Raw genomic sequence first — 27,499 nt, forward strand, 5'->3', positions numbered from 1 at the left:
TCCTCCCTTTTTCCCCCCTCCCTTGCCTCGTGCTTTGAAACACTTGTGTATAGGTGTGTTATAAATGCCATATCATATCAAGACACTATTGAATGACTGTATTCGGGGCACAAGTCCTAATAATAAGACTGGGGGGCCCTTACATGCATTTGGAAGTGACATCATAGGAAGTAACCCGATTTTGAAGTGGAATATGCAGATTTCATTCAGTTGGTCTTTCCCAATTGAAGAGTGCACAGAACAAACCGGCATTTGCCTCTCAGAAGATTAATCATGGACACCCAAAAAATAACCCAATAGAGAAGCATTTCCTATAATATTGCTGACAAAGTTTAAAAGGTCAGCACCTTCAAACCTAAAGAGCTGTACTGGAATAGAACCTGCAGATTAACATTCTAATGAGGCATTTCGCAAGCTTTGTAATCAGACCTTCACGTGGTCTAGTGAGAAAGTGTCACGTCAATTTGTAGCAGGCCAAAAATGCAACAATTTAAAGGAGGAAACTTTTAATTCAACAAATACCCCGGTGGATGGCGTTCAACCTTTGACAAATGCCGGCAGAAACAACTGTGATGAATCAAGAGTATTTGTTCCTTCTTCCCAAGGGTGAGCCACCTCCACAAGACCTTCCCTAGGGGTATGGGCAAGTGGGACCTCAAGAGAGTCACACCCCTTAAGGGAAAAGGACTCACATTCTCAGGAGGAATTCCTTAGACACAATACAATATCAGTCTATATGAGACTGCCTACGATGAAGATCAACCAGTCATCCTTATACTTGGCTTCAGGGAACTTGGGAATAACACGGCCATATCAAGAAAGACAAGATCTCTAAAACGAGATGAACATCTAACTGGGACGAGTGACTTTTGTGAGGAGACAGTATGGTATGCAGGGGAAAGCCCTTTATGTGATTATGCCTTGGAGAGGCAGAGCAGAGTGAAGTAACGGAGCCCGTGACTCTTAGGAAGGTGAGGAAAGCAAGAGTGAGACGCTGGCGAACCGACGAATCCTGCAACTGGAGAACCGTTGCCCGAGAGGGGACCAAAGACCTGTACACGGTGGTGGCGTGATCACTGCTGCTTAATGGTGGGCAAGACACCCAACGAACGATGCAGAGACCACTGGAGAGGTTAGTCTTGCTAGCTACCTGCAGCCCCATCCGAAGACAGCACCCAAAGTCGGAGGAGCCGAGAACACTACACCGGCGAAGGCAGGCACGAGAAGAGTGAAAGAGACGCCAAGTACCCAAGTGCACGCCGAGCCCGGCTATGTTCCCTGGCATCAGAAAAGGTACCAGGGAGAATGGGGGAGGCAGGAGGCTGCTGGGGTGAAGTAATGTAAAGAGAGAACACTAATTCCCAAGTTTGAAAGTCGGACATTAAGTAAACAGAATTGGAGGCATATGAAACCGACAGAGCGTAACAAACACCGCTGTATAGGAAATAGATAAGAAGTGGAAACAAATACCCTGGGAGGAAGGGAGAGCCTCCAGATATTGAGGCTTGAAGGGAGGAGGGAGCCCCCCACAAATCAGAGTAACACGTGTTGTGAAATCAGACGGTCAAGGGAACTGAATTATGAAAGAGAATCCAATAGCAAGAACCCAGGAGAGGGGAACTAATAGTTTGGATGAGGTCATACAAAACCTAGCAATGGTGAGTCCAAAAGAATATAAGAGAAATACCAGTAAAGACCAGATTGTGAGAACCTACTTCAAGGAAAGGTGTCATAAAGCTGACATTAAAGACTCTACAAGGCCCACAAGTCTATGGGAAACTCTACAAGAGGTCATGAGGGAAACGTCAAGAGACTATGAGGCATTAAAGAGAGTGCAAGAGCTACAAGTATATGGGAAGAGCTACATGAGCTTATAAAGTTAATGTCAAAATAATATCAGGGAAGAGAACTTTAAGAATCCTACATTCTAAACCAGTGGTTGAAGTATACGAAAAGAAGTAGTGGAGCTATGTTCCCTGCCGGTCTGCCCCACTCCCCACAAACCCCTTCGCTGCGCCCCTCCCACACACAGACAAAACCCCAAACAAACATACCTATTATTTAAGGGAATGTTCATTGCAGTGCACTGAAGTGCAAGCTTCAACTTCTTCCTACACTTATTTTAAAACTAAACCGTTCCGGAACGGTTTCTTTTTTAAAATAAAAGTATAGGAACGGTGAAACAGAAAAATAAAAAGTATAGGAGCACTGCTCCCGCCCACTTCGACCTCTGTTCTAAACAGACATTTGTGTATGAATAACCACTGGGGGGGAAGACACAGCCTTAAAGACAAAGCTGCTAGTAAGAAAGCAGGACGAGAGGCGACCAGGAGAAGAGACATGTTTTACCATATTTTGAGTAATTCACATTAGTGGTATGGTTAAGTAGAGTTAGGTTTGGGACCGAGGACAACCTATACTTGTTGACTTCCCGACGACAGACGAGCACCTTTAGTTAATTTAAAAGGGCAGGGCGATCCCTTTAGCAATAGGGAAAGATAGGCCTGTGTCTTATATTTTCATTAAAGAAAAGGTAACATGTCCTCAATGTGTCCTATTCCTTCTTCCGATCCGCCACATAACCATCCACCCGCATGTCCCCTCTTGAACTTTTACCTGATCCATAGGGAAATGGGGAGAATTCTGATACAAGTGTGCCTTTGAAAGTCTTATGGCAGCACCTAGGTGTTATGTACAGTGCTCTGCTTCGCTGGAACTGCCCACATGGACACCTTCATGAGCAGTTTATGTGTGAGGTCAAATTTCCTCAAATAAAATAGAATCCCCCCCTTCACTCAAGTGGGAATCCTATGGCAACTAGCCAGGCATACCAGTAGTCTGTCTTTCTTCTTAAAGGACTTGTGACCCTCTAAGAATGCATACAGACACAACATTGCTCCCAGCCCCTGAGAGCACTTGTTCCACTGCCTAGCCCAGAGAACCTGCACAAGGGCTGAAGGAACTCTTCTCCTAAACGCAGCCTTGTGCATTTGGGCACACAACATTATAATTATAATTATTACAACTGGTTATTTATGACATGCTTAATACCCAAGAGGTTTCTAAGCGCTGACCCAGGATTCAAACCTGTGTTGCTCTGCGTCGTCTTGCTTCCAAGACGAGGGCGTTGCCACTGAGCTATACTACCCATGCCCCGAGCACAGGTAGTACTACCATGAGCAGCCCCGAGAGCTACCTGATGCTAGGAGCTCTTCTCAGATATACATGCAGGATATGCCGACAACAGTGAGTGGCGTATCACCATCATCTGCTTGCCATCCCACAAAGACATTGTGATTTTGACACCTCGTTCATCTGAGAAGAGCCACTCTTCAGGGCACGTGCCTGCTTCTCCGGTGCCCATCATTTACAGCGCGATCACAAGTGCCCTGCTTGAAATGCCAGTGCCAGGGACAATTCATTCGTCAGACTGTTGACAGAACATACCCATGTCACATGCCATCTACGTAGGGTGACCAGATGTCTGGGTTTTGCTAGGACCGTCTGGGAATTAGGGCCCCTATGCCCCATCCTGAGAGTTTTTTATCACTATCCTACTCCCTCTTCACCCCACTAACCCATCCCACCTTCTCGTTTGCAGATCCGCCAGAGCGCCTGGGGACCAACTGCGTTGGTGACGGTGCGCAGTACAAATACCTTTAACATTTAACATTTAAAAACATTTAAAAACTCCGTCCCGGTTTTAGGAAAGGAAGGAAAGGAAGGGTAATCACTGCTGAGATGTAACAATTCAAGGTGACATTGATCCATAATAAACTGGCAAACAGTTTCTTAGCTTCACCTTAATCAGATTTCTCATACCCAGCGGTAGACTCGTACCTGTTTGTAGGCACTTGCATTTACAGATTGTGCCACAGACTGCTTAATAAGCGCACATAGCATAGCTTGTAATACCAATCGATCCAAAGGCCTCTGTATTTACAATGCTTATTGTCTCAGCCAAATCTGCAGTTTATATATAGGAGAAGTGCTGGAAATTGTATTTATTTGAATGTGGGGACAAGGATGCGAGAGGCTTGGCTTTGAACGGGCTGGTGGGTACTAGTCCTACTTTTATATTTGTGGCATGGCCGTTTTTTCAGCTAGCCATTCCCATACACAGTCCAGGACCTATACCAGGGTTATTTCCAGGGCATATGTCTTTAGGGTTTTATCACTCATGGTGCATGCCAAAATACATTCCTCCACCAGTTCGTCCATTCCTAGCCACCAAAATTGAATTTTTTGCCTTTTCTTCATCATACTCTTCCCTAAACAACCCTTGTGTTCTAATTTCACCAACCTTTTATGTAGTCCTGCAGGTGGTGTAAGTAGTTCTCCAAGTGATAGCCCAAAGTCTGATCTGCTCAACTCAGCCTCGACTTTGTAGAATGGCAAGCTTTTTACTTCCTCACCCGGCCATCCCTGGCCGTTGATTTTCATGACCTCCAATACTGCCTCTATCCACGCAGCTTTTTCAACAATATAAGACACCACGTCACTGACTCTGGCAGCCCACTCCTCCCACTCGTCCACAATTTTTCAAATTTCTAATCAGAGATCTGGACAAATCGTCAGCTACCCAATTCAATGAGGTTCGCCAACAAAATTACATTCTTGCATGGATGCTCGCCATCTGGCAGTACATAGTAAACAATCAACAAATGTCGAAAGCAAATGTTGCAAAGGTTTGTGGTCGATCCTAACTGTGTATGGAAAGCCGCAACCATACGTTCTGAAGTATTTCTATGCCCAGAAGCATGCAGATGTCCCTCTTTCTATTGTAGAATAGTTTTCTGAGCTGGCTCCCAGAACTATGGATTGAAAGGCAATGGGGGCTTGCCCACTCCTTTTGACTTGGCCCAATACCCCCTCCAACCCTTGTGCACATGCAACCGTAATAATGTTCTTGGATTTAGGATCAAACCTATACAAAGTGGGTGCCTCTGCTATTCTCAGCCAGCCTTAAGAACTTTGAATACCAGGTCAGTCTATCTATCCCAATACAACTGTACTCCTTGTTTGAGTAAGCCTCTGAGTTCAGCTGCCTTGGATGCAACATCTTTGACACATTTGACATCATTCTTTATCAATCCTAGAAACTGCCTTTATTGCTCCTTTGACTGGCTGTTCCACTACGAATTGAGCCTGCCAATTCCAGGCATTGTACCTTCTCAGTCAGAACATGTCCCACATATGACACTTGTACTTTGGTCTGACACACACCTTTTCACAGTTATCTCAAACCCTTCCAAAATCCTGGGGATTTGATAAACACGACCTTCATGCTCCTCCTCTGCATCGGGGCAAGTCATGATGACGCCTTGGAAGCAACTCACACCTGGAAAGCCACCGAGCAAGTATTCAATTACCTGCTGGAGTATGTCTGACACCAATCTGAAAGGCATGCTGTGATACCGAAATGCTCCCACTAGTGTGATGAAAGACGTAAGCAGCCACGAATCTATGTGCAAGTCAATTTGATGGTACGCCGAAGAGAAATCTAGTGTTGCAAACCATCCTGCTTCTTTCATAGTCATTATCAACTCATTGCCTTTAGGTAGTTGATATCTGTCCACCCATATGTATTTATTTAAATCGCCTAGATTCACACATAACCGTATGCCACCATCTGGTTGCTGAGTCACCACTATGCGTAATAGCCATTTGCTATTTTTAATTGGTTCAATCAATCTTGCCTTACACAGGGAACTCAGCTCAACCATCAGTTTCTCCCAGACCCCTAATGGCATAGGTTTTACTTTGTGCACACATGGTTTGGCATCAGTTAACTTCTCTTATGGCAGAACACTTTCAATTGACCTACATGAATTGAAAAAAAAAAAAAAAACGTTGAAATCTTTGTCATCTTTCTCGTGAAAGCTAAGCTCCCATCCTCTTGGGCTGCACGTATTTGTTGGCTTTTTCCTGGATGGAGTTCAATTTTTAACTTGCCTGGATGCTGCCACCCAAATATGCAATTCCCATCTCTTAATACATATATTTTGCCTTTTATATCTCTATCCAGGTGTGCTATCATGTCTTTGACATACCCCAAAACCTCAAATCCCCTGCATAAGCTTGGGCTTTTAGGTCACTACTGCAAAACTTATGGTCAGTGCTTACTCCCATTTGCTTGTAAACTGACTCTGGTATAAAGTGAAGAGGGACCCAGAATCCCCCAACATTTGCACAAGCGCTCCCGCAACTCTCACTTCTGTCACTTGTGGATATCCCTAGTTGCCCTCCTCGTTAACACTACTGACACACACTACTTTATAAAAGAATCTGCTTTCCATTTCACCTCTCTATACCCATCAAATGTTAGTCGTTTTCTCTACCCTTAACGGTTTCATACTATAAGGTGTAGGTAAATGCCTATTTTTCCCACATCCATCACACACTACTAGCAATGCCGGATGCCCCTTTGTGCTATTAGAGTGGTTTTCAAAACCACATCGGGGACAATCATTTTTCATAAACAACCCTGAGGCCCTTGCTCATATTCCCATTCCCTCTCTTCCTTAGAACACAAATCGCTTCGCTCACATCACTACACTCCTGTGGCTTGACACTCGCTTCATGCATTGCATGCACATTTCCCCCACCCCCTTCTTTCACATTCATTGGTTTCAAACATTTTAAAGTTAACTCTATGTCCTTTGCAATTGATAGTGTTTCTTTTAAGTTAAGGATGGGTTCTTTGCTTGCCATAAACGTTCTTGAATCTTCGGATTAGACATGTGCCTCATCAATTGGTCACACACCCACCATTCCTCAATGCTTGTAAACTCACAAGTGGCCAGTAATTCCCTCAGATCGGCTACACAAGCATCTTGAGATTCATTTGGCGTTTGTACACTTGCAAATAAAATGGTACCTTGCCAAAACATGTTTGTTTCCCAAATTGGGCTTCCTGTTTTACTCATGGCCCTTTTTTTACAGACCATACGGTTCCCCCTCCAGGGTCCCCCTCACCTCCCTGTGCTGCCTCCCAGCCTCTGCCCGCAGGGCAACAGTATAGAAAATGTCCTCATCTGAAAATCGTTCACCTCCCGACACCACAAAATAAAATGTATAAAGGTCTTTCCAGTCCTCCCATGCTATTGGGGGCTCTCCTGGTGTGGCCTGGAACTTGGGGTGCAGGAGGGGGTTCTAAATTCTGCATTCTAACTGGTGTGTTTGTGCACCAACACTGCAGGTATGATCTCACTCTTTATTAATGCGCCCGTCTCCTCAAGGCATTTACTTGGTTTGCTCTCATGTTCAGTTTCTGACTAGGGTGCCCCACCCCCAAAGGAGACTACTTAGTGCAAAATGTAAGGGCTTCTCCTGTTTTCCGTACCCTTGTTGCATTGTGACAGGCACCGTGGACTTCTGTGAACTCCACGTGCTGCCAGGATACAGTACCACCCTCTCCCCAGAGCTGTTGCTGTTGCACCACATAAGGCAAGTGGAAAAGCTGCAAATGCTGGTGACGTACTACTTCTCAGAAAAATGGTGCTTGGTACCAGCTCCATGCCTGGGTTCAACTGCCGGGGTGACCTTGTCACCACAATGTTGTGAGCCCTGTGGTGCACAATAACAAAGTGATCATCTGCTGCGTGCCACTCTCAGGTCATCACTGCAAATGCCATTGGGAACGGCTGCATACATTAGTGTGCGACGGACACCCCATCCCGGCACCCTGTGTGGTGAGAAGCACTGCGTCGTGCACAGGGAACAGACCCGCACAGTAAAGATTACAACAACCCCTATTCCATTCCCAGCCTTCAAATCAGTCTCACCCACTCATACAAATCAATTGATACCACCCTCTCAGACCCAACACATTATCTCCACCCTCATACGGCACTCCAGTAGTCTCCTCCAACTCCTTCTCCATCTGCTTCACCCTCCTCTATTCTCTTCATCAACCTTCTTTCCCTATGAGCTACCACGAACACCTTTCATCCCCTACAGAAACGGATGGCGTTTTATACCCCTGTCTTTCCTGCTTAAGACTTCCCCTGGATCACATTGGCTCTCTAAGTCAGCTGTTTCCCAGGGCCAATCTCTATTTCAGCCATGGGGGGCGGCACTTCCTCTGGAAGTATCCTAAAAGCCCTCTAGCCCACCCCCTTTTCAGTCATGTAGACGGGAATGTTCTCAGTAGGGTCGTTTGTTCTGGGATTTTCGCCTTTTCTGGATGAGTTTCTTTTCAAACAGGGTTTGTGAAGTGTTGCTGGGTCTCCTTTATCCCTTCCGTGCCTTTCCAATCTCAATCATTCTGCGGCTGTTCCACTGTGGGCCGTTTGTGGTAGGTTGGGTGGGTGTTTGGTGCTTCATTTATCTAAGGAATGTGAAACTGCAGTCCGCTTACATTTGGCACACAACTTCATTGCTCTTGCTGTAGGTCAGGTTTTCCCTGTTGAGCCCACGTGCATGCTGGTAGCGGTAGCTCGACTTCCCTTCCGGTGGTATTTCTACTCTGGACCCCGTGATTTCTGAGACTTGCGAGGGCTCAAGTGTGGCCTTAAAAAACTCAAGTCAGATTATACGATTTTTTATTATAAGGCATGTGGTGAAAAAACAATCTGAAGTCCAGAGATGATATAGTTGGATGTCCGATGTTGCAGGAGAGGAGTCCTGGTGACAATCAGTACGTTAAGGAGTAGGCCAGCTAAGCAGAATATACTATCCAGGACACAGCCAGGAAGCTGAGACAAAAACAGGAAAGGCGGAAGAGGAAGACACAGAAGGAGTCAGGAGAATGAACTAAAGGAGAGCATGCAACAGGAAGGAAACGCAACAGAGCATCCACAGGAAAATACCCGAGTTGCAACGCGCAGGTCTCTGAAGCTCCCTGGCATTTATACCTTTGCATGTGCAGTGGGCGTAACCATCTTGAAAAACAACTAGACCGCATGCCACGCATCAGTCTAGTTGAATGAAGGAATGATGCGCTGCGGGAGCTGCTGGCACTGGCTGAGGTACCAGCCAGTTTTCAATAGGTGGGGTTATGACACATACACTAACAATAACAGCTAGACTTTTTCCACTTGGTACCATTCTCTCTCACACTCATTACCACAACCTGCACTCCTATCCAGCTTTGCCACCGACTCTCCAGCACTCTGATCTTCCATCAGTCCTCAGCCTGGTCTCTCGGTCCACCTCCACACCTCCTGACTTCACCTAAACTCCTTTATATCTGTCTTGCTCCTACAGGTCTTTTATAGCCATTGCTTCCTGTTTCTGTCCTTCCCTCCTACCCGAATTAGACTGAGGCCCAATCTAATCTTGTTCATTTCCCCCAGGGTTGGGTCCGCACAATGCAACGCTACATACACCCCTCTATTTTTATTTATTTTATTTTTTACATTTATAAGGCGCACAGGCAGCCCAGGGGCATTGTGGCGCTGTTACTTGCAGCAAACTTAGTTACAATATGCATAAGCTACAACATTTGAGCGCAGAGATGTAGTACATGTTATACATAAGATGAACATAGTCAACATATCCATGGACATCATGACAGGGTGTGGTGATCAGGCGAATAAGGTTTTGCGGAAGGCAGTGAGTGAGGGTTCAGCTCGCAGGGCAGTGGGGAGGGCATTCCAGTGCAGGGCAGCTAGGTAGGGGAAGCTGGCACCACCTGCTCTTGCTCTTTTTACCATGGGTACGGTGAGAAGGTTGGCATAGGGGGTCCTAGTTGGTCTTGAGGATGAGGTAAGGCGGGTCCTTTGGGATAGGTAAGCTGGTGCGGCGAGGTGAATGCATTTGTGGGTGAGGGTCAGGGCTTTGAAGATAATCCTCTGTTTTATGGGGAGCCAGTGGGAGGCTCTTCTGGCAGTGGAGATGTGATCTCTTTTTAAAATGCCTTGGGCTGCACGTAGGGCATTGTTTTGAATGACTTGTAGTTTCTCAAGATTTTTTGTGGAGGTCCCTGGGAAGAGAAAATTGCAGTAGTCCAACCGTGATCCAGTGATAGCTCTGGCTATATTAGTGCAGGTGTCGGTGGAGAGGTAGGGTCTGACTGCGTTGAAGAGTTTGGCATGTAGGCAGCTGAGGAGGCAATGGCATTCACTTGTCTGGTCATGGAAAGACCTGAATCGAGGTAGACGCCTAGGGTTTTTACTGACTCGGACACTGGGATTTTGATGGAGTCAATGATGAAGTGAAACTGGTCATCAAGTTTCTTGAGAGTGTCAGGGAAGTCTACAAGCAGGAGTTCGGTTTTGTCTGAGTTGAGACAGAGGCTGTTAGTAGCCAACCAGGTTTGGATGGTGTTGTAGATGTTCCTTTTTGCTGCATAGTACTTCAAACAACAGTTTCTATTGGATGTAAATTTGGCATTCCTCTCGCTCTCAGCTGTGGTGACTAAAGTTCCTCTCGTGTTTGTTTACTAGGTACAGGAGTGTCAGAATCTGCATTGGTGTAGTCAGCTTTCTCCAGCAGTCTGCTGGTTTCTCACGGTACTGTATTGTTTCTTGATTTTTGAATTCTAACACAAAGCAAAGAGAACGTAGGCTAGAATTGAGGGTGCCAGGCATTGGGTGATCGACAGTGGTACCAGAATAAACTGTCAAGGCACATATAGGGAGTTCAGGCACAGGGGCTCTCCAAACTTCCTCAACTTAGCTCTGGGCTCTGATTGGCTCTGATGTATGTCCTGGTAGGCCACCTGCCCTAGATCGGGAGGGTTCCCTGTTCTCTCTTGACAGGGTCAAGCCCCTAACCCTGTCACAGGTGCTTGCTGCAGTTCATGCTTTGACTGATCGTATTGAGGCAGGGATAGTGGTACCAAATAGCCCTGCATACATTCAGGAATTCTGGGTAGCTAGGGACTAGGGTCCCTCTCAGAGGGTCACATCCCTTATCTCGTCTCTCCAACGACTCCATGAACAGCATTCTTGATGTTAGAGAACCAGACATAAAACTCTGAGAAACAGTCCTTGTTCGGAATCGCCATTCCAGGGGGAAATCAGATGTGCCGTCTGCAGCTACCGCACTATGAGACCATGCTGGAATGCTAGTGACCACAGGTAATGATCAGGGGACAGTCGAATGCAATGTGCATTACTTCAAAGGACGTGTAGGTCCCCCATGGGTGGAGACACCAAGGTAAACCCCATATACCAACCCTGATACCCAAAATGATGTAGGCCTGCATGTGGATTACTGTCTCGACTACAGTCCTGAACTCAACACTAGCAAAATAGCTGAAACATCTACTGCAAGCAGACAGGCAGAGGCTTACAGTCCCCCTGCCCTCAAAGCAACCAGACTGATCAAAGACTTACTACCATTTCCGATGTGATCAACATCCACCGGCCAGGTTGAAAGACTACGCTCTCAGCTGTTGATGTGGACACTGATGCCCACATCTCACACTCATTCTCTCAGATATATGCAGTGAATCTGAGATTTGATGGATGTTATGAACAGTGCTCTCAGCTCCTGCTGGAGACCCACGCACAGGCTTCCACAAGGGGACGTCTGACGCCAACTCTTGCCAAATAATAAGAGACTCCATCCACTACCTTTCTAGAGTTGTCCTCTGGCAGCCAAGACTACCCATGGTCATCAAGTATTTCTTCTCGGAGTGCGTGCGGTCTACAAGGAATGCAGATTGACCGCACCACGTGGGCCCATAAGAGGTGCCAGTCTGTAGGAAAACACCCAGGCATTTTCCAGAAGAGCTGTAATACGAACCGAAGCACTTCAGATGTGTGGGTGGCTCACACCAGAAATGTTTTGAAAAAAGTGCCTAATGCATACTTTTTACCATGCATCATCTACTAACACCTCCCAATCAAAGCCATGTATGCAAACACCACTCCGCTTCGTGGTCCCGCACACACACAGACCTCATTACACGCTCCTTGAAATGGTCTAACAAGTCTCTTTATTCTCCCACATGCACACCTTCAACCTCACGGTCACCCATACACCACCTTTCACTGTCCAAACACAAACCTCTGCTCATTCTCACACACAACTTGCAACTGATTTTTAGCGTCCCACCCATTTTTTCTGCCCAAACCACTTTGTTACTGTTTTATGCTGATTTATTCCTCCCCTTCATACTCTCCTTACTCGTTGCCACAACCTCCCAATCAGATATCCCTCACGTAGAGTTCTAACAGAGCAAGAGTAACTTCAGGTCAACTTTTCTCTTTTACGCACCAACAGAACTGGCCCAACACAGGATTCCTCTACAAACAGAACCAATACAGGACAGGTCCAGAGCAATGCAGCATTTCCTCATTAGCAAAATAAACCAACCTGCCCCTTTAGAACATGGCTGCATTCTGCTTGTGTTTCCCCTCTCCTGGCCTCATCTCACAAACTCACTCCTACAATACCTGCAGGGACATTACTGTTCTAAGTTTATGATATTTTCCTTGCATTATATATTCTGTAGGTATCTCGCCCACTTATTTCAATCCTTATTGAGGATCAGTGCCTCAGGTGGTATGCAAGGGGCCATCCCTTTAACTAATGTATTCCTTACTAGTCAATTCTCCCTTCCTCCATCTATTATTATTATGTATTTATTGAGCGCGGACCTAGCTTTAAGAAGGAACAGAGGTATACAATAGTGCAGATGCATAACGGAGCGATTTTCAGAGGTAACACCAGAACAAATATACAGCAGGGTGGGATACAGAGGGGCACAGAGGAAGGGAACAGCTGTACTGGATGGAGGGGGGGTGGTGACTAGCGAGGCAGGTGGAGTGCGGGGCAACGTGATGGCCTAGGTGTTGAGGTGGAGAGATTCCTTGGAGATGTGGGTCTTGAGTTCTTTTCTGAATTGCACGAGCGTGGGGGCGAGTCTGATGTTCATGTGCAGGAGGTTCCATAGTCTTGGGGCCCAAGCAGAGAAGGCTTGTATTCTGGTACTTTCCTTTTTTCAGCAGCGGATTTCAGGTCTGCACATGTCCTGGCTTCTGGTGGTGCGCTGTCCGCTGGAGTTGCTGAGTTTCTCCGCGAGGTAGCTGGGTGACTTTAGGGCGACTGCTTTATAGATGATGCAGAAAGACTTGAAGGTGATTCGTGTGTGCAGTGGGAGCCAGTGAAGGCCAATGAGGGCCCGGGCAATGTGGCGTCTGCGTAGACCCTTAAAAAGGCGTGCAGCCGCGTGTAGGACACTTTTCATGGGCACAAGGGTGGACGACGGGAGGCCTTAGAGTATGGCATTGCCCCCATCCAGGTGGGATAGGACCAGTGCGGTGGATCTAAAGCTGTTCAGAGGAAGGATGGGCTTGACATTTCGCACGAGGGAGAGCTGATACCAAGCTGTCAGATTTCCTTGCTATGTGTGTCTTGAAGGAGAGGTGTTTTTCGATGTTGAGCCTGAGGAACTTGGCGCAGGAGGGGGGGATCTCTTGTGTTTGCTTGTGCCCACTGATGTGCTATGTGATATTCTTTGGCTGCCTCTTATGTACTCTGTGATGGGTTTGGGGGAAGTCAACATAACTTCATGCACGCTAGAGTTACATGTGTGCTCTCTGATCATGGTCAGTGCTTTTCCCCCATCCCCTTTTCTCTGTTGAAATTAGTAAACCACGACCCCCAATTTGTGCTCTGAACTTCTGCAGGTCTGGCAAACTTTAGCCTTTCCAGGACGGTCCAAGCCTATCAAGGAAACAGCACACAATATTCTAGATCTTCCACAGCATCTATACTCAGATGTTCACAGTTAAACGGGAGTTAATGACTGCTGATCGGCTGATCTTAAGGCTTAATTGCCAAGTTGATGATTAAGGCCTGAAAAGATGTGCTGCAAAGACAGGCTAGCATTTTATGAACACACTTGGAGCAGGGCATTCCAGCCAACCCAACCTGACCCCGCGCACCTGCTGTGGGAGAACAGATTTTGTCCATTTGCATGTTTAGATCCAGTTGCTTACATAGAGCTTAATACTAGGGTTTCCAAATTTTAGCTGATTGGGGAAATGAGGCAGAGTGAGATTAAAAGACCTGCATAGAATCACACAATTTGGAGAAGTATGGAGTCTGGATGTCAGAATTAGAATTCAGATACTGGGTACACTGAGACAGATCTTACATCATGGGTCACTTCCTCGCCCAGGTCAGTCTCCATGAGAAACATCTTTGCGATCTTCTCGCACGGCCCGTGCATGATTCGAGAGATGAGCGGGTATTCAGAGCCCTTCAATTTGGACATTTCTAACAAAAAGAGAAGACAAAACACATACTTGGGATTCATTTGAAGAATTCAAGATGTAAGAAACAAAAAAACATCCTATTCCCATGACCATCCCACAAAGTCATTTATACTGGCTCATTATGGTCTGAGAAAACTTTGGAATGTTTCAGCGCTGCTAGAGAGGAGAATTCATATGATCACATTTCTCAATAATGAATACATGGTTCCGAAGATTACAACTTAAAATTAATCATTAGCGTGTTCATAACCTTGCAAGTATGATCCCAACACTAAACCACTTTGAAAACAAATGTCATTTTAGTTGTAAGCCATATTTGGCTGGGAAGGGCTGATGAGTTCTAATCTAGGTGAAGGGAGCATGACCTTGCTGTTACTGATAGCTGGGTAGTCGATAGGATAAGAAAGTCCTTGGCGGCCTCCAATTAACATCTAACATAGGTCCAAGGATTGCCTCTGAAAACGTGTTAAGGGTGCAAATAGCAGAACAACAACCTGGACAAGGCTATGTAATATGTCAAGAAGTGCCTATTGGGTACCCCGGCAGGTGAGCTCAATGCACACTCAGTGCATCCCAAAAAAGGAAAGCTTGCCCTGTAAGTTGTGCAAGTCAGCATTATCACGAACAGTGCAACCAGAAACACCACACCGCAGCGGAACATCACTGATGAAGCCCAAGTAGGCCGTAACACGTCCATGGGTTGCTTCTGGTAATCTAGTCCAGTGGAGAATTGCCTGGCATTTTGGTGTTGGACTGTCTGTCGGGGGGACCAGACCAATGAGCAAAATGGATATTTCTCCTCTGGTGTGGCGCAGAGCTAAAACAGGATTGCAGATAGGGCACCATACCACATAACATGGTTGGCTCTCAGTACTTTGTCTAACCGGGGACTTGGCTGTCTCAAGGACCACTAAGAAAGGTTCAGTCTGAGGGATAGCTGTGCTCTTCAACCGCTACCAAAAGTTGTGTTTCTTTGGTGATAGCTCTACCTTCTAAATTGAAAGCAGTTTTATAAGCTGAATGATGGCTCTGCTTTCCAGGGAGTTACTCAGAGCTGTATAACCCACTTGATACCTCTAATGCATTAACAGTTATTAGGAACGGCGTCACCCAAGGGGTATTTCTGCTCTCTAAGGTTTGGCTGAGAGGCGCTTGACGAAACAGCGCTCAGTAACAGCTGAAATAGCAGAGCTATCCCTTCCGGAGAAACAGCTCAGAGTAGTGCCATAGAAAGCAGAGCTATGGAGTGGGTCACACCACTCAATATTGCTCAGAATAGCAGAGTTTCCACTCAGTTATCGTGAAATAACATCTACACTCGCACAACACAAAACATTTTCATTTGAAACGATAAAAAACAAGACAATTAGGTGTATGCGTTTTAAGATAATAGTGTTGTTAGCACACAGAAGTGGACACAAGACCTAGAATTGAGAAACACACTCACATTGGGACGCCAGTCAGGACTAAGGTCCATAAGCGACTACTATATGTCTCTTTGGGTGAGATTATTGTAACCACAGTGTCAGCCCACGAGGGACTCTACCAACCTCCATAGGTAGGAGGGCAGGAATACCGATGCCAGAAACTGCATCTGCAATGCCACTCCACCAGTCATCGGATACCCACCCCACTTTGCGAATGCAATGCTAGTAGTGAATTATTAAGAGATCCCTTACAGTGCCCAGTCAGAAGGCACACAGGCCAGCCCTCTTGTCAAAGTAGAGACATCCCTGATAACAGCACTGGGTAGACTGGTGTGATGCGCAGCACACACACACGAGTGATTGGAGCTTGATGAGCCAGCTACATGACCTTGGTAATAAACAGGAGGTGTTCATTAGAAGCAGGGGAACAGATGCATTGTATGCACAATCATCTTTATTGCAGGTTAGCAAATGATAATGGAGATCGAGAGGCTTTACCAGTATGTATACACTGCATATTCTTTATCAGGCACTTTCTGTAACTAGCGCCTAGATGCCCGAGGGATTGGTGCGCTGTGAATAAATGGCAATGAATAAAATAAATAATGATACAGGTCAGGTTCCATAGGTCTAATAGTCTACTTGCGTTTTGTGCGTAAGAGGTGGAACTTCTAAAGTTCTGTAGTAATTTCTGGGTGCATCGACAAGGCGGGGAAGGCTGTTTGGCTAAATGCTCATGGGGTCATAAGGCATTTGGTTTTAGTTTAGTGAAAATCGTACAGGGCTTAGGGGCACCTGGGAACGGGTACAGAGGAAAGGAACATTGGCAGTTACAGAGGAAAGGACTGTAGGGCGGGGGTCACAAGAAGTAAGGAACACAATAGAAACTCGAGGGGGAGGAGTACAGTGGGTGGTTATGGGGGACAGAGGACAGTGGAGAGGGACAGTCAATGTTGACTTGAGGGAGAGGAGTTCAGTGGGTGGTAATGGGGGAAAAGGGGCAAGAGGACAGTGGAGAGGGACAGTCAGTGTTGACTTGAGGGAGAGGAGTACAGTGGGTGGTAATCGGGGGGCAGAGGACAGGGGAGAGGGATAGTCAATTTTGCCAATGCTGCTTATGGTACGTGTCACTGAAATTGCACTTGCTTAGTGTTGAGTTGCATTTTTTAGGGCTTGTTTAACCAAGGCTGCAATTGTTTTGGGTTTCTTTTATTTAAAAACCAGATTCCAAACTGCTTTGAGAGACAGGTTAAATTGCAGGGACCCGCGTGGAAAACGTATCCGTCCACACTGTTTGCACTGTAGATGCAGGTAAGAGGATGTATGATGCCGTTCAGCTGTGTGTAAATAGCGAATGGAAACTGAGGTTGAGTGGATGAATCAATCCAAGAGATGCTCATGCATATGACATAGTATATTATAAAGCATATGACATAGTATATTATAAAGCATGCTATGTCAAAAGTAAACTCTATAGCTTGTGAAGAACAAAAAAAACCTGACAACCCCCACAACCTGCCAGGATGTGCAAGTCAGGTAGTGCCGATTTTCTGAGATTTTAGGCACTCTAGTAAATTAATTCTGATATGAAAATCAGTCTCACTTTCAGACAGAGGTCTGAGTTTTACAAGGTGGTGTTGATGTGTTTGTACCCAGATGGGCCTGTTGGCCATTGAGTACATTATTGAACTTACCAACATCCGCATATAAGACACCGCCTGTACGCATGCTGCTGGACATGAGTAATTGGCAAGCCAGCAGAATGTGCAACTGCAATGGGGCTTCACCTTTCGAAAATGCCAAGCCAATTTGGTTTCATAACTTAACCCCGATTTTGGTTTCCACATCTGATAAAAAAATTAAATAAAAAGCCTACAATTTGGAAGGAACATTCAGGACTAGATGAAGATGTCCTCTGAAGGATGCCTACCTAACATGTGTAGAACTAAGTTATTCTAATTTTCACAGTTGCTTTATTTTCAATAAAAACAGGAATAAATGAGCAAGCAGGAACCACTTGCAGTCAAGATCTTTAGTTCGAAGGTTGTTTTTGTACAAGCAGAAATTAAGAGATTATACTTGACTGAAGTCACTTTGTAGGAAACTAAGTAGAATAAACAATTCAAGCTTCTCTGTAGGACCAGTGTCCCCTCTCTCTCTTAGGGTCCGCCTTCCTGTGTAGGAAGGAACACAAACGTCATTTACAGTCTTTGGAGTTTTAAGTGCCCCACACTTCTCTTGGCAACTGAAGTCAGTTGCTTGGCTACCACAGATGGTGTTTTGGATGACGCAACTAATTAAAGGAAAATCACATAACCACCCCTGATGCCTTGTGTTGTTTAGACGGCTACGCATCAGACACTAAAGTCCTTTGGAGGCTCAGGGTTTGTTAGGCTTCACACCTTCATAGGCTGTTTGAAACTTCCCTCTGTGTTACTCCTACACTAAGGGTGGAGTCTCTCCGTTCTCGCCTTCTCTAATCTTCTCTCCTCCTCCTCACCTCCTCTATTCTGCTCCGCCTTCACTTCTCTCATTACCCACTTGCCTCTCTGTCAGGCATCATCCTTCACCATATGCCTCAGTTTCCTGACTCCAGCATCACTTTCAGCTTCCTTCTCCTTTATATACCCTTGCTGACTTGCCTCCGGTTCCACCAAATGTTTAAGTGTTTAGAACTGCATATTGCCATGGAACGAGCATCTGCCAGGGAACTACAGATTCCCCAGATACTGCTTGGTATGTGGGCCTGTGTGAGACTCTTTGGTCCTTGCTTTAATCAATGCTTCCTCCAGTTTGCATCCATATTTCTTTCTGTTGTGGATGCTATGCAGCTATTGACGTTCTTCCTGGTCTGTTAGAAACACAGGGCTTTGGGTCCCTCACGTGTGCTTTTGTGAGTCCCGGTACTCCAAGTTTGCACAGCCTGCCGTAAACTCTGACTGGGCAGAAGGCCTTCTCTGGAACCAATCCTCGGCCAAAGTATTCACGGCTCCGTGGACACCTGTTGGAGTGGGTTTGCAGCCTGCCAGATGGGAATTACTTGATCTAGCTTCTATAGGGCACCAATAACGATGTTCTACACTAGGAAGGCTGTGGCGTACTGTGGCTGCTGAAGGTGTTCCTGGTTCTGGGGTTCCTGTCTCCTAAATGGGGACCAGAGACCTACACCCACCTCCGCACCCCCATAATAGCTTTTCGTAGCTTAACTTTTGAGTGCATAAACCAGTTAATATTCAGGGAACTTCTGCTTTACAAATTGCTCAGAGCAGTCAAGTTGACGTCTACAGGTGGTTAATGCTCCTAGAAGGAAATCCAAGGCTGGTGATGGATAGAGGGGTGTTTGGAGGATCCTTCACAGACCACTTCTGGTGCCTGATCTATGGAGCGTGTGGTAGTACCTGATCACTGAGCCTACACCATGGGACTTTGTGCCTTGAAACTGATCATGCTTGCCACCAGACCAGGGCTCTTCAGTCAGCCTGGAGAGGACTCTTGTACGGGCAATTTTGACATAGGTGGGATGACAGCAACCGCAAAGACATAGGTACTTGAAGGTATGCATAAGGGTTGAATCCTTATAAAACTCTGGTCAGAGTTCAGCAGGGAAAGGTTGTGCACCTGTTGGGAGAAAAAGAAAATCAAAAATAATTACAGGGATAAGGAAATTGAGTCACATCTTTAACCCTAAGCAAATAAGCACAACCACCAGGGCACACCTATGTTTTGGAAAAAACTCACAAGATGGGTTTTTATGGTAACCTTTTAGAGATTAAGGTTTGAGGTGCGGGGGAGCAAAACACAACCTTGGCAACTAAGTTGGATAAATGAGAGAACAAAAAGTGGTTGTTCCTAGAGATGTAGGAACTCCTCTCCCCTGCAAACTATCTAGTATCTCTGGAGCAGATCAGTAATTCAGTGTTATTTATATATATAATTTCACATTAACAATTTGATGCATTAAATGCAGTCCATAGTTCAGTTGGTGGGGCAGTAGGAGTAAATACCTAGCTCACAAGATTTCATGTAAAAAACAATTCATACATTTATACAGTGTTTTTAGGCCCAACGCATTTCGAGTATAAACTCTTCTTCAGGGGCAGAATCATATTTCACAAAACTCTAGAAAAAGATAGAAAAAAGTGCATCTTACTATAGCTGCATATGTAGTGTGCATTACAATTTCATTACGATCATTATTTATTCAATACAAAACAACAACTAATTAAATGTCAGATGTATTCAACAAGTATGGTAAAACTAGTCAGCTATTTCTAACTGCAGTAGGATTAGATAATCCTGCTAAGAGGATTTTAGACATGGCTTCTAACCAATCTAGTCTGTAAAAAAGAGGGGTACTAGGAAGGCAGAAAGAGCAATTTGACAATGTAACTTACCAACTATGGTGGTCCCATAGTTGAAAAGAAGTATCCAATGGAACATAAATTGGAAGCTCTGGAATGATCTTTCGTCTCAACGCTAAAAAAAATGAAACATGTGTAAACCCTAAGTAGTGAGAGGAGTAACGCTAAGGAGAGAGAAGAGAAGCAAAGTCTCAACTTACAACAAGTTCAGAAAAAGTCCTGATGCACGGATTCATGCAAGATAAAAGAGGGATCTTTCAAAGGATAACACTCCGTAGACCGTACTTCAAATGAGTAAACTGATCTAAAAGGGGAGAGAAGGATAAGCAAAGCTTATTAAGATGAAGAGAACGTACTGGTAAGACTGACAGAATCAGTCATTGTACTTACTTGATACTGTTCAGAGAGTCCGTGCAAGCGATCATGGTGCGCCGCGTCGCACCGGAGGAGGATGCGGTACACTCAATGAGCGCCTTCTTAAATACCTGATACTTGAATGACGTATGCACAAAACATGCGCGTAGGGAACCATTTCTACGTGCATGAGTAACACCAAGACTAAATGATTGGGCCACGTCATGGATCCGACGACACGGAAAAGTCGGCGTCAGAATTCCATGACAACAAGATAACCCGCATGCGCGGGATGGAAAACAGACTGAATTTGGAGTAAGGAAAAAGTATTTTTAACAATGGGAGAAGATGGGTGTAAATCACCATAAAAATATGAGTAAAAATAGAGATACGTCATGAATCTGACAACACGGAAAGGCTTTTGTCTGAAATTATGTATAGAAAATCACCGCTCATGCGCGGAATATGACGAGGAAAGTAGAGGAGAGAATAAGTAACCCATACTCCTATGGATGTGACGAAAGTTTGCGTGAGAGGAGATATGGTGGAGTCTAGTCCGTAGAAACTACCAGTCCTCTAGGTGTTCATTGGCTTTAGAGTAGCAGACGTCTGTTTGCATAATTAACACTTATCTAACATGCAAAAAACAAACAAATAACACCTTGTTCACATATATATTCCACCGTATGTGGTAACATTTTTAAACATTTCCAAATCAGATATAGCATATCTCCACAAGGTGACCTTAAGGTTAACAATTTTTGTCAAAACAATAACCTCCACCATCTTCGGTGTAATTTGTAAAACAAATGCAAGTGCATATTACACAGGGATTTGGTCATAGCAAAGGGAATGCAATCCTAAACAACATCATCCACTAAATGAGGTGTATTTTGTAAAACATATGCAGGTGAGTTTAACACTGAAATTTCACCATAGCAGAAGGTAAATTAATCCTAATGAGTGATCATGGGAACTTGTGGTAAAATGGAATATTCATCACAGGTAGGGTCCTAGATAGTAGTCCTCATTCATACCAAGGGGAGCGAGTGAGTCTAGGCAATGTATCCAAAAAAGTTCTCTCTGTGAAAGCAGTCTTTGTAGATCTCCTCCTCTGGGAAGTGGGTGTACTACCTCTAGTATCACCATCCTCATTTGGGCCACTGTATGTTGGTGGTCTCTAAAATGCCTATACACTGGGGATTTGATGTTTTTGGTGCGAATATTAGACTTGTGCTCAGTCCATCGTTCCTTAATGAGAGAATTCAGTTTACAATGGACATTGGCAAACCGAGCGTGAATTTCCTTGATGTCACAATTGAAATAACCAGCACAGGACTTAAAATTCAAATCTATAGGAAACCAACTGATGTGAACAGCACCCTTCATTTTCAAAGTTTCCACCCAAAACATTTAAAAGAAAACCTACCATGCAGCCAACTGCTCAGGGTCAAAAGAATCACATCAGAAGTAGACAGACTACAGGATGAGTGCACCACTATGAAGTCCAGATTCAAAGATAGGAGTTTTCCAGAGCATCTGATCAACAAAGCCATACTAAGAATGGAAGCACAAAGCCGCAAATACCTATTAGAGCCAAAGATCAAAAAGGAAAGAACCACCTTAATTCACTCACTGAAGTACTCTAGTCAGAGTTTTCAGATCAAGTGGATAATACACAAAAACTGGGATATAATCAAAACAGACCCACACCTGAATCGCCTCTTCGCGGAACCCCCGATGCTAGCATCCAAATGAGGAAAAAACTTTCGTGACAAACTGATCAAAGCAGAAAAACCGAAACCAAATAACCAACCACTCATGTCTAAACCCAAAAATGGTACTTACCCTTGTCTCAATTGCCAGCATTGCTCTAATGTAATAAAAGGAGATCATATTCGATATGGCAATACTGGGAAGAAAATCCATCTTAAACAATTTGCAACTTGCGATTCCAAAAATGTAATTTACGCTCTGCGCTGTCCATGTGGGAAATACTACGTAGGGAAGTCTACAAGAAAGGCCAAGGAACGATGGACTGAGCACAAGTCTAATATTCGCACCAAAAACATCAAATCCCCAGTGTATAGACATTTTAGAGACCACCAACATACAGTGGCTCAAATGAGGATGGATTTTACCACAAGTTCCCATGATCACTCATTAGGATTACATTACCCTCTGCTATGGTGAAATTTCAGTGTTAAACTCACCTGCATATGTTTTACAAAATACACCTCATTTAGTGGATGTTGTTGTTTAGGATTGCATTCCCTTTGCTATGACCAAATCCCTGTGTAATATGCACTTGCATTTGTTTTACAAATTACACCTGAGATGGTGGAGGTTATTATTGTTTTGTCAAAAATTTGTAACATTAAGGTCACCTTGTGCTATATCGGATTTGGAAATGTTTAAAAATGTTACCACATACGGTGGAATATATATGTGAACAGGGTGTTATTTGTTTGTTTTTTGCATGTTAGATAAGTGTTAATTATGCAAACAGACGTCTGTTACTCTAAAGCCAATGTACACCTAGAGGACTGGTAGTTTCTACAGACTAGACTCCACCACATCTCCTCTCACGGAAACTTTCTTCACATCCATAGGAGTATGGGTTACTCATTCTCTCCTCTACTTTCCTCGTCATATTCCGTGCATGAGCGGTGATTTTGTATACATAAATTCAGACGCCAGCCTTTCCGTGTCATCAGATTCATGACGTATCTCTATTTTTACTCATATTTTTATGCTGATTTACACGAATCTTCTCCCATTGTTAAAAATACATTTTCCTTACTCCAAATTCAGTCTATTCTCCAGCCCGCACTTGCGCGGTTATCTTGTTGTCATGGAATTCTGACGCCGACTTTTCCGTGTCGTCAGATCCATGACGTGGCCCAATCATTTAGTCTTGGTGTTACGCATGCGCGTAGAGATGGTTCCCTACGCGCATGTTTTGTGCATACGTCATTCAAGTATCAGGTATTTAAGAATGCGCTCATTGAGTGTACCGCATCCTCCTCCAGTGGGACGCGGCGCACCATGATCGCTTGCACGAACTCTCTGAACAGTATCAAGTAAGTGCAATGACTGATTCTGTCAGTCTTACCAGTACGTTCTCTTCATCTTAAGCTTTGCTTATCCTTCTCTCCCCTTTTAGATGACTTTACTCATTTGAAGTACCGTCTACTGAGTGTTATCTTTTGAAAGGTCCCTCTTTTATCTTGCATGGATCCATCCGTCAGGACTTTTTCTGAACTTGTAAGTAGAGACTTTGCTTCTCTTCCCTCTCCTTTGCGTTACTCCTCTCACTACTTAGGGTTTACACATGTTTCATTTTTTTAGCGTTGAGACAAAAGATCATTCCAGAGCTTCCAATTTATGTTCCATTGGATACTTCTTTTCAACTATGGGACCACCATAGTTGGTAAGTTACATTGTCAAATTGCTCTTTCTGCCTTCCTAGTACCCCTCTTTTTTACAGACTAGATTGGTTAGAAGCCATGTCTAAAATCCTCTTAGCAGGATTATCTAATCCTACTGCAGTTAGAAATAGCTGACTAGTTTTACCATACTTGTTGAATACATCTGACATTTAATTAGTTGTTGTTTTGTATTGAATAAATAATGATCGTAATGAAATTGTAATGCACACTACATATGCAGCTATACTAAGATGCACTTTTCTCTATCTTTTTCTAGAATTTTGTGAAATATGATTCGGCCCCTGAAGAAGAGTTTATACTCTAAACGCGTTGGGCCTAAAAACACTGTATAAATAAATGTATGAATTGTTTTTGTACATGAATTCTTGTGAGCTGGGTATTTACTCCTACTGCCCCACCAACTGAACTATGGACTGCATTTAATGCATCAAATTGTTAATGTGAAATTATATACAAATAACACTGAATTACTGATCTGCTCCACAGATAGTAGATAGTGTGCAGGGGACGGGAGTTCCTACATCTCTAGGAACAACCACCTTTTGTTCTCACATCTTGAACCCTTCAGCTTTCAAGTCAAAATAAGTTGACTGCCATAGTCCTGGTAAGACAGGTTGCTGCATCACGGGCAGTGGATGTGGCGCATGTGCGGCCCCATGCGCTTCCACTAATGTTTTTACTGTGCTTTATACATGGAACCTGAGTGCAGTTCTAGAGGAGAGTAGCAGAGTTGCTGGATGATATTTTTCCAAATAAATCATGGCTTTATTTCTAGGGGCCGGGTTGTTGGCTATTTCAGTATGTCTTCATTTGAATATGGGTTGTGATTAGGAATGGGAGTGAGGGGGGAAATGATTTGATAACCCGCAGGTAATCCTCATGGACACATGTTGGACTCCTCCCTACGACAGTCCCCCTTTCTTCCCTCGGTTAGGTGTGGTTTATTTTTCTAACACCCTGATCAGATCATACTTTGGTAGACTACTTTGGAGGATGATGGGTTCGTGCTCCCAGATAGCGGCACCCTGAAGAGAGGAGAATCATCATCAACTAAAATAAGTAAAAGGTGCAATACAATAAAATAAAAGGTGCATCTTTATAGCCTGTTCAGTCTTGCAGAACAGGGTGCAGTGGAGGAGGAGAAGCAGGCTGCTTTTCAGTTGACCAAAGACAGCAATAAGGCATGAGGAAAGAAGGATCCAGGGAAATTGATGCTACCGATGAGTTGTTGAATTATTAATGTCTGCAATTAGATTAAGATACAAGTAAGTAGAGTTTCCACTTTGAATAGCTGGTGCATTATTTAAAGGGGCCACACAATGAATTCATTATGCATGAATGTTCCCTTTCATTACTTCCTCGTTCTGCTCTATGGATTTCTGCATTAAGCAGATGCATAGAACTATTTGATAACATGATGCACTGGCAACGTTTATGGTTCCCTGTTGTTCAGACCAAATTTGTGGTTTATTTGTAATAGCAAGTACCCGGTGCTTCCAACATTGTCTAGAGAATTGTCATTAACTCCACTTTAAAGACACCTCTAGTAATAGGCAGAACTGAACATTTCGTGCATAAAATACTTTTTGTGAATGAGGGAGTGATTCCAATGGATGATGACTACAGCTGGTCTCTGGGACTGACAAGCAGCACATTTGAGAATGCATTAATTGTTGGCAGTGCAACATAGAAAGAGGGTTGCTGTAAGGTTTTGAAATAATGAGAATCTGTGGGATTGATCTGGGCAATCCTCCAGACGATTGTTAATCAGCCTGTAATGCTATTGCAATAGGAGAAGGGCCATATGCAAATTAAGTCTTCCGCCTTCGACCAAAAAAAAAGAAAAAAAAAACTGAGCGATCATGCAATGTTGACAGCACGTTTTACAAGACTGGGAGAGGTTAGCATCAACAGAAATGTTGCCTGTACTTATGTTATTACAAATATCAGAGGCAACACACTGATCCAAATAAGCAAGAATGGTGCTAAAGTAAATAGTGATTTGGGTGCATGGTGGACGGATCTAACACATTATGAGAAGATCGATTATAGTTCTCCAGTAGAGTTCAGCAACATGTTAGATGTTCTTAAAGGGAGCACGCAAACAGTCAAAACCAGGAAGCAAACTCTCAGCTCAGTTTCTTGGATCATGTATCTAACCCAGCTTCAAATGGAACATATCAACTAATTAACTGATGAGTTTGAAGTGCGTCAGCAAGCCAACCTTTTTGTATACAAGAAGCCATGTTTATGCCCAGTCTAATGTGTACAGGGATCTAATTTTGAAAATCAATCCCAATTGTTCTTTTTGTTTCTATCATCCTATAAAAAGTTGCCTAATGTTACATCAACCTTGATAAAGCACCAGTGTGCTAAACACGTGTTGGCTGTTGACACATCACCTGAAATCTGCACCCCCAACTATTATTAAAGATCTCTTGCCTGAGATTATTCCTCTGGTGACCTAGGCGGTAAACCATTCTTGTTGCTCTGGTGTGATGCCTAAAGAACTTAAACAGGCTATTGTGGTCCCTCTTTTAAAGAGGGCGTCACTGGATGCCTCTTTTGCCAACAACATCCGCCCTAGCCCTCTACTTCCCATCTTTATAAAGCTTCTTGAGGCCTCGATATCTCCACTTCTTTCCGGGTTTCTTGAGTCCTCCTCTGTGCTGGATCCCTCAGTCTCGTTTCCACCCCGGGAGAGGTACCAAAAGTGTCCTAGTTTCAGTAATGGATGATATGGCCAGGCTGGTCGATGGAGGTGGTGTGGGGGCCCCAATTCTCCTTGACCCATCAACGGCCTTTGACACTGTTGATCACCCCATACTCCTCTCCTGCCTGGCCTCTATCGGCATCTCAGGTCCTGTCCTGGTGTGGTTTACCTCTTTTTTTAACCAATTGGGGTCAATCATTATCTTTACCTCCTTTTCTCGCTTCTCTATACTTTCCTGCAGAGTCCCCCAGGGCTCTGCCTTGTCCTGATGTTATTTTACATCCATGTGCAGCCTTTGGTTGACCTCATCTGCTTTCACGGCCTTAGGTGCTACTCATACGTGGACAACATGCAGATCCTGCTCCGTTTAGATCAGGACCAGGAGGAGGTGTCGTCCCGTCTGTGTGACTGCCTGGTGGCCGTGGGGGAGTAGATGGGCGCAAATATGCTAAAACTCAACGGGGACAAGACTGAGGTCCGGTGGTGGGTGCCTCCTCTGAATCCTGTCGCCGTCTGGCCATCCTCACTGGGTGGCTTTCCAATTCCAGTGCTGGTAGTTAAAAATCCTGGGGTGGGTCCATCTCTCTGCTTCTGTGTCCATTACGTCACAGGTGAGTGCAGTGTGCCAGACTGGCCACTTTTACTGAGGATCCTGTGGACGATCCTGCCCCTTCTTCCTCCATCTCTACACCCCACAGTTGTGGCTTTTCTTATTTCCACCAGGCTGCACTATTGCAATGCTCTCTACTTGGCCACAGCCCTCTGGCCTAATCCATTGCCTGCAACTGCTGCAGTACCTGGCTGCTTGGACAGCCACGGCCACCCCTTATGGTTCCCACATTAGCCCAGTGCTACGTTCTTTGCACTGGCTCCCAGTGAAACAAAAAATAGACTTTAAATCTCGGTTTTGTTCACCGGGCATACTACCGGGCTGGTGTCGATTTCTTGGGGATAAAATCATGCCTTATATTCCTGGCCACCCTCTTCGGACGAGCAGTGACTGTCTGGTCGTTGT

At 44.6% G+C, this 27,499-nt stretch overlaps 1 protein-coding gene across 2 annotated transcripts in view; it reads right to left on the bottom strand.

The window, feature by feature from the left end:
- RASSF4 (Ras association domain family member 4) overlaps positions 1-27,499 on the bottom strand; it is a 666,318-nt gene that overhangs the window by 57,442 nt on the left and 581,377 nt on the right. For both annotated transcript variants that reach the window (XM_069611147.1, XM_069611146.1), the window contains one exon: positions 14,057-14,178. In XM_069611147.1, coding sequence (XP_069467248.1) covers positions 14,057-14,178 — 122 coding nt within the window. The remainder of the gene's footprint in view (positions 1-14,056; positions 14,179-27,499) is intronic.

This window comes from Ambystoma mexicanum, chromosome 8 (assembly GCF_040938575.1).
Source record: "Ambystoma mexicanum isolate Mex_15411 chromosome 8, UKY_AmexF1_1, whole genome shotgun sequence".
In the NCBI taxonomy this organism is placed as follows: domain Eukaryota; kingdom Metazoa; phylum Chordata; class Amphibia; order Caudata; family Ambystomatidae; genus Ambystoma; species Ambystoma mexicanum.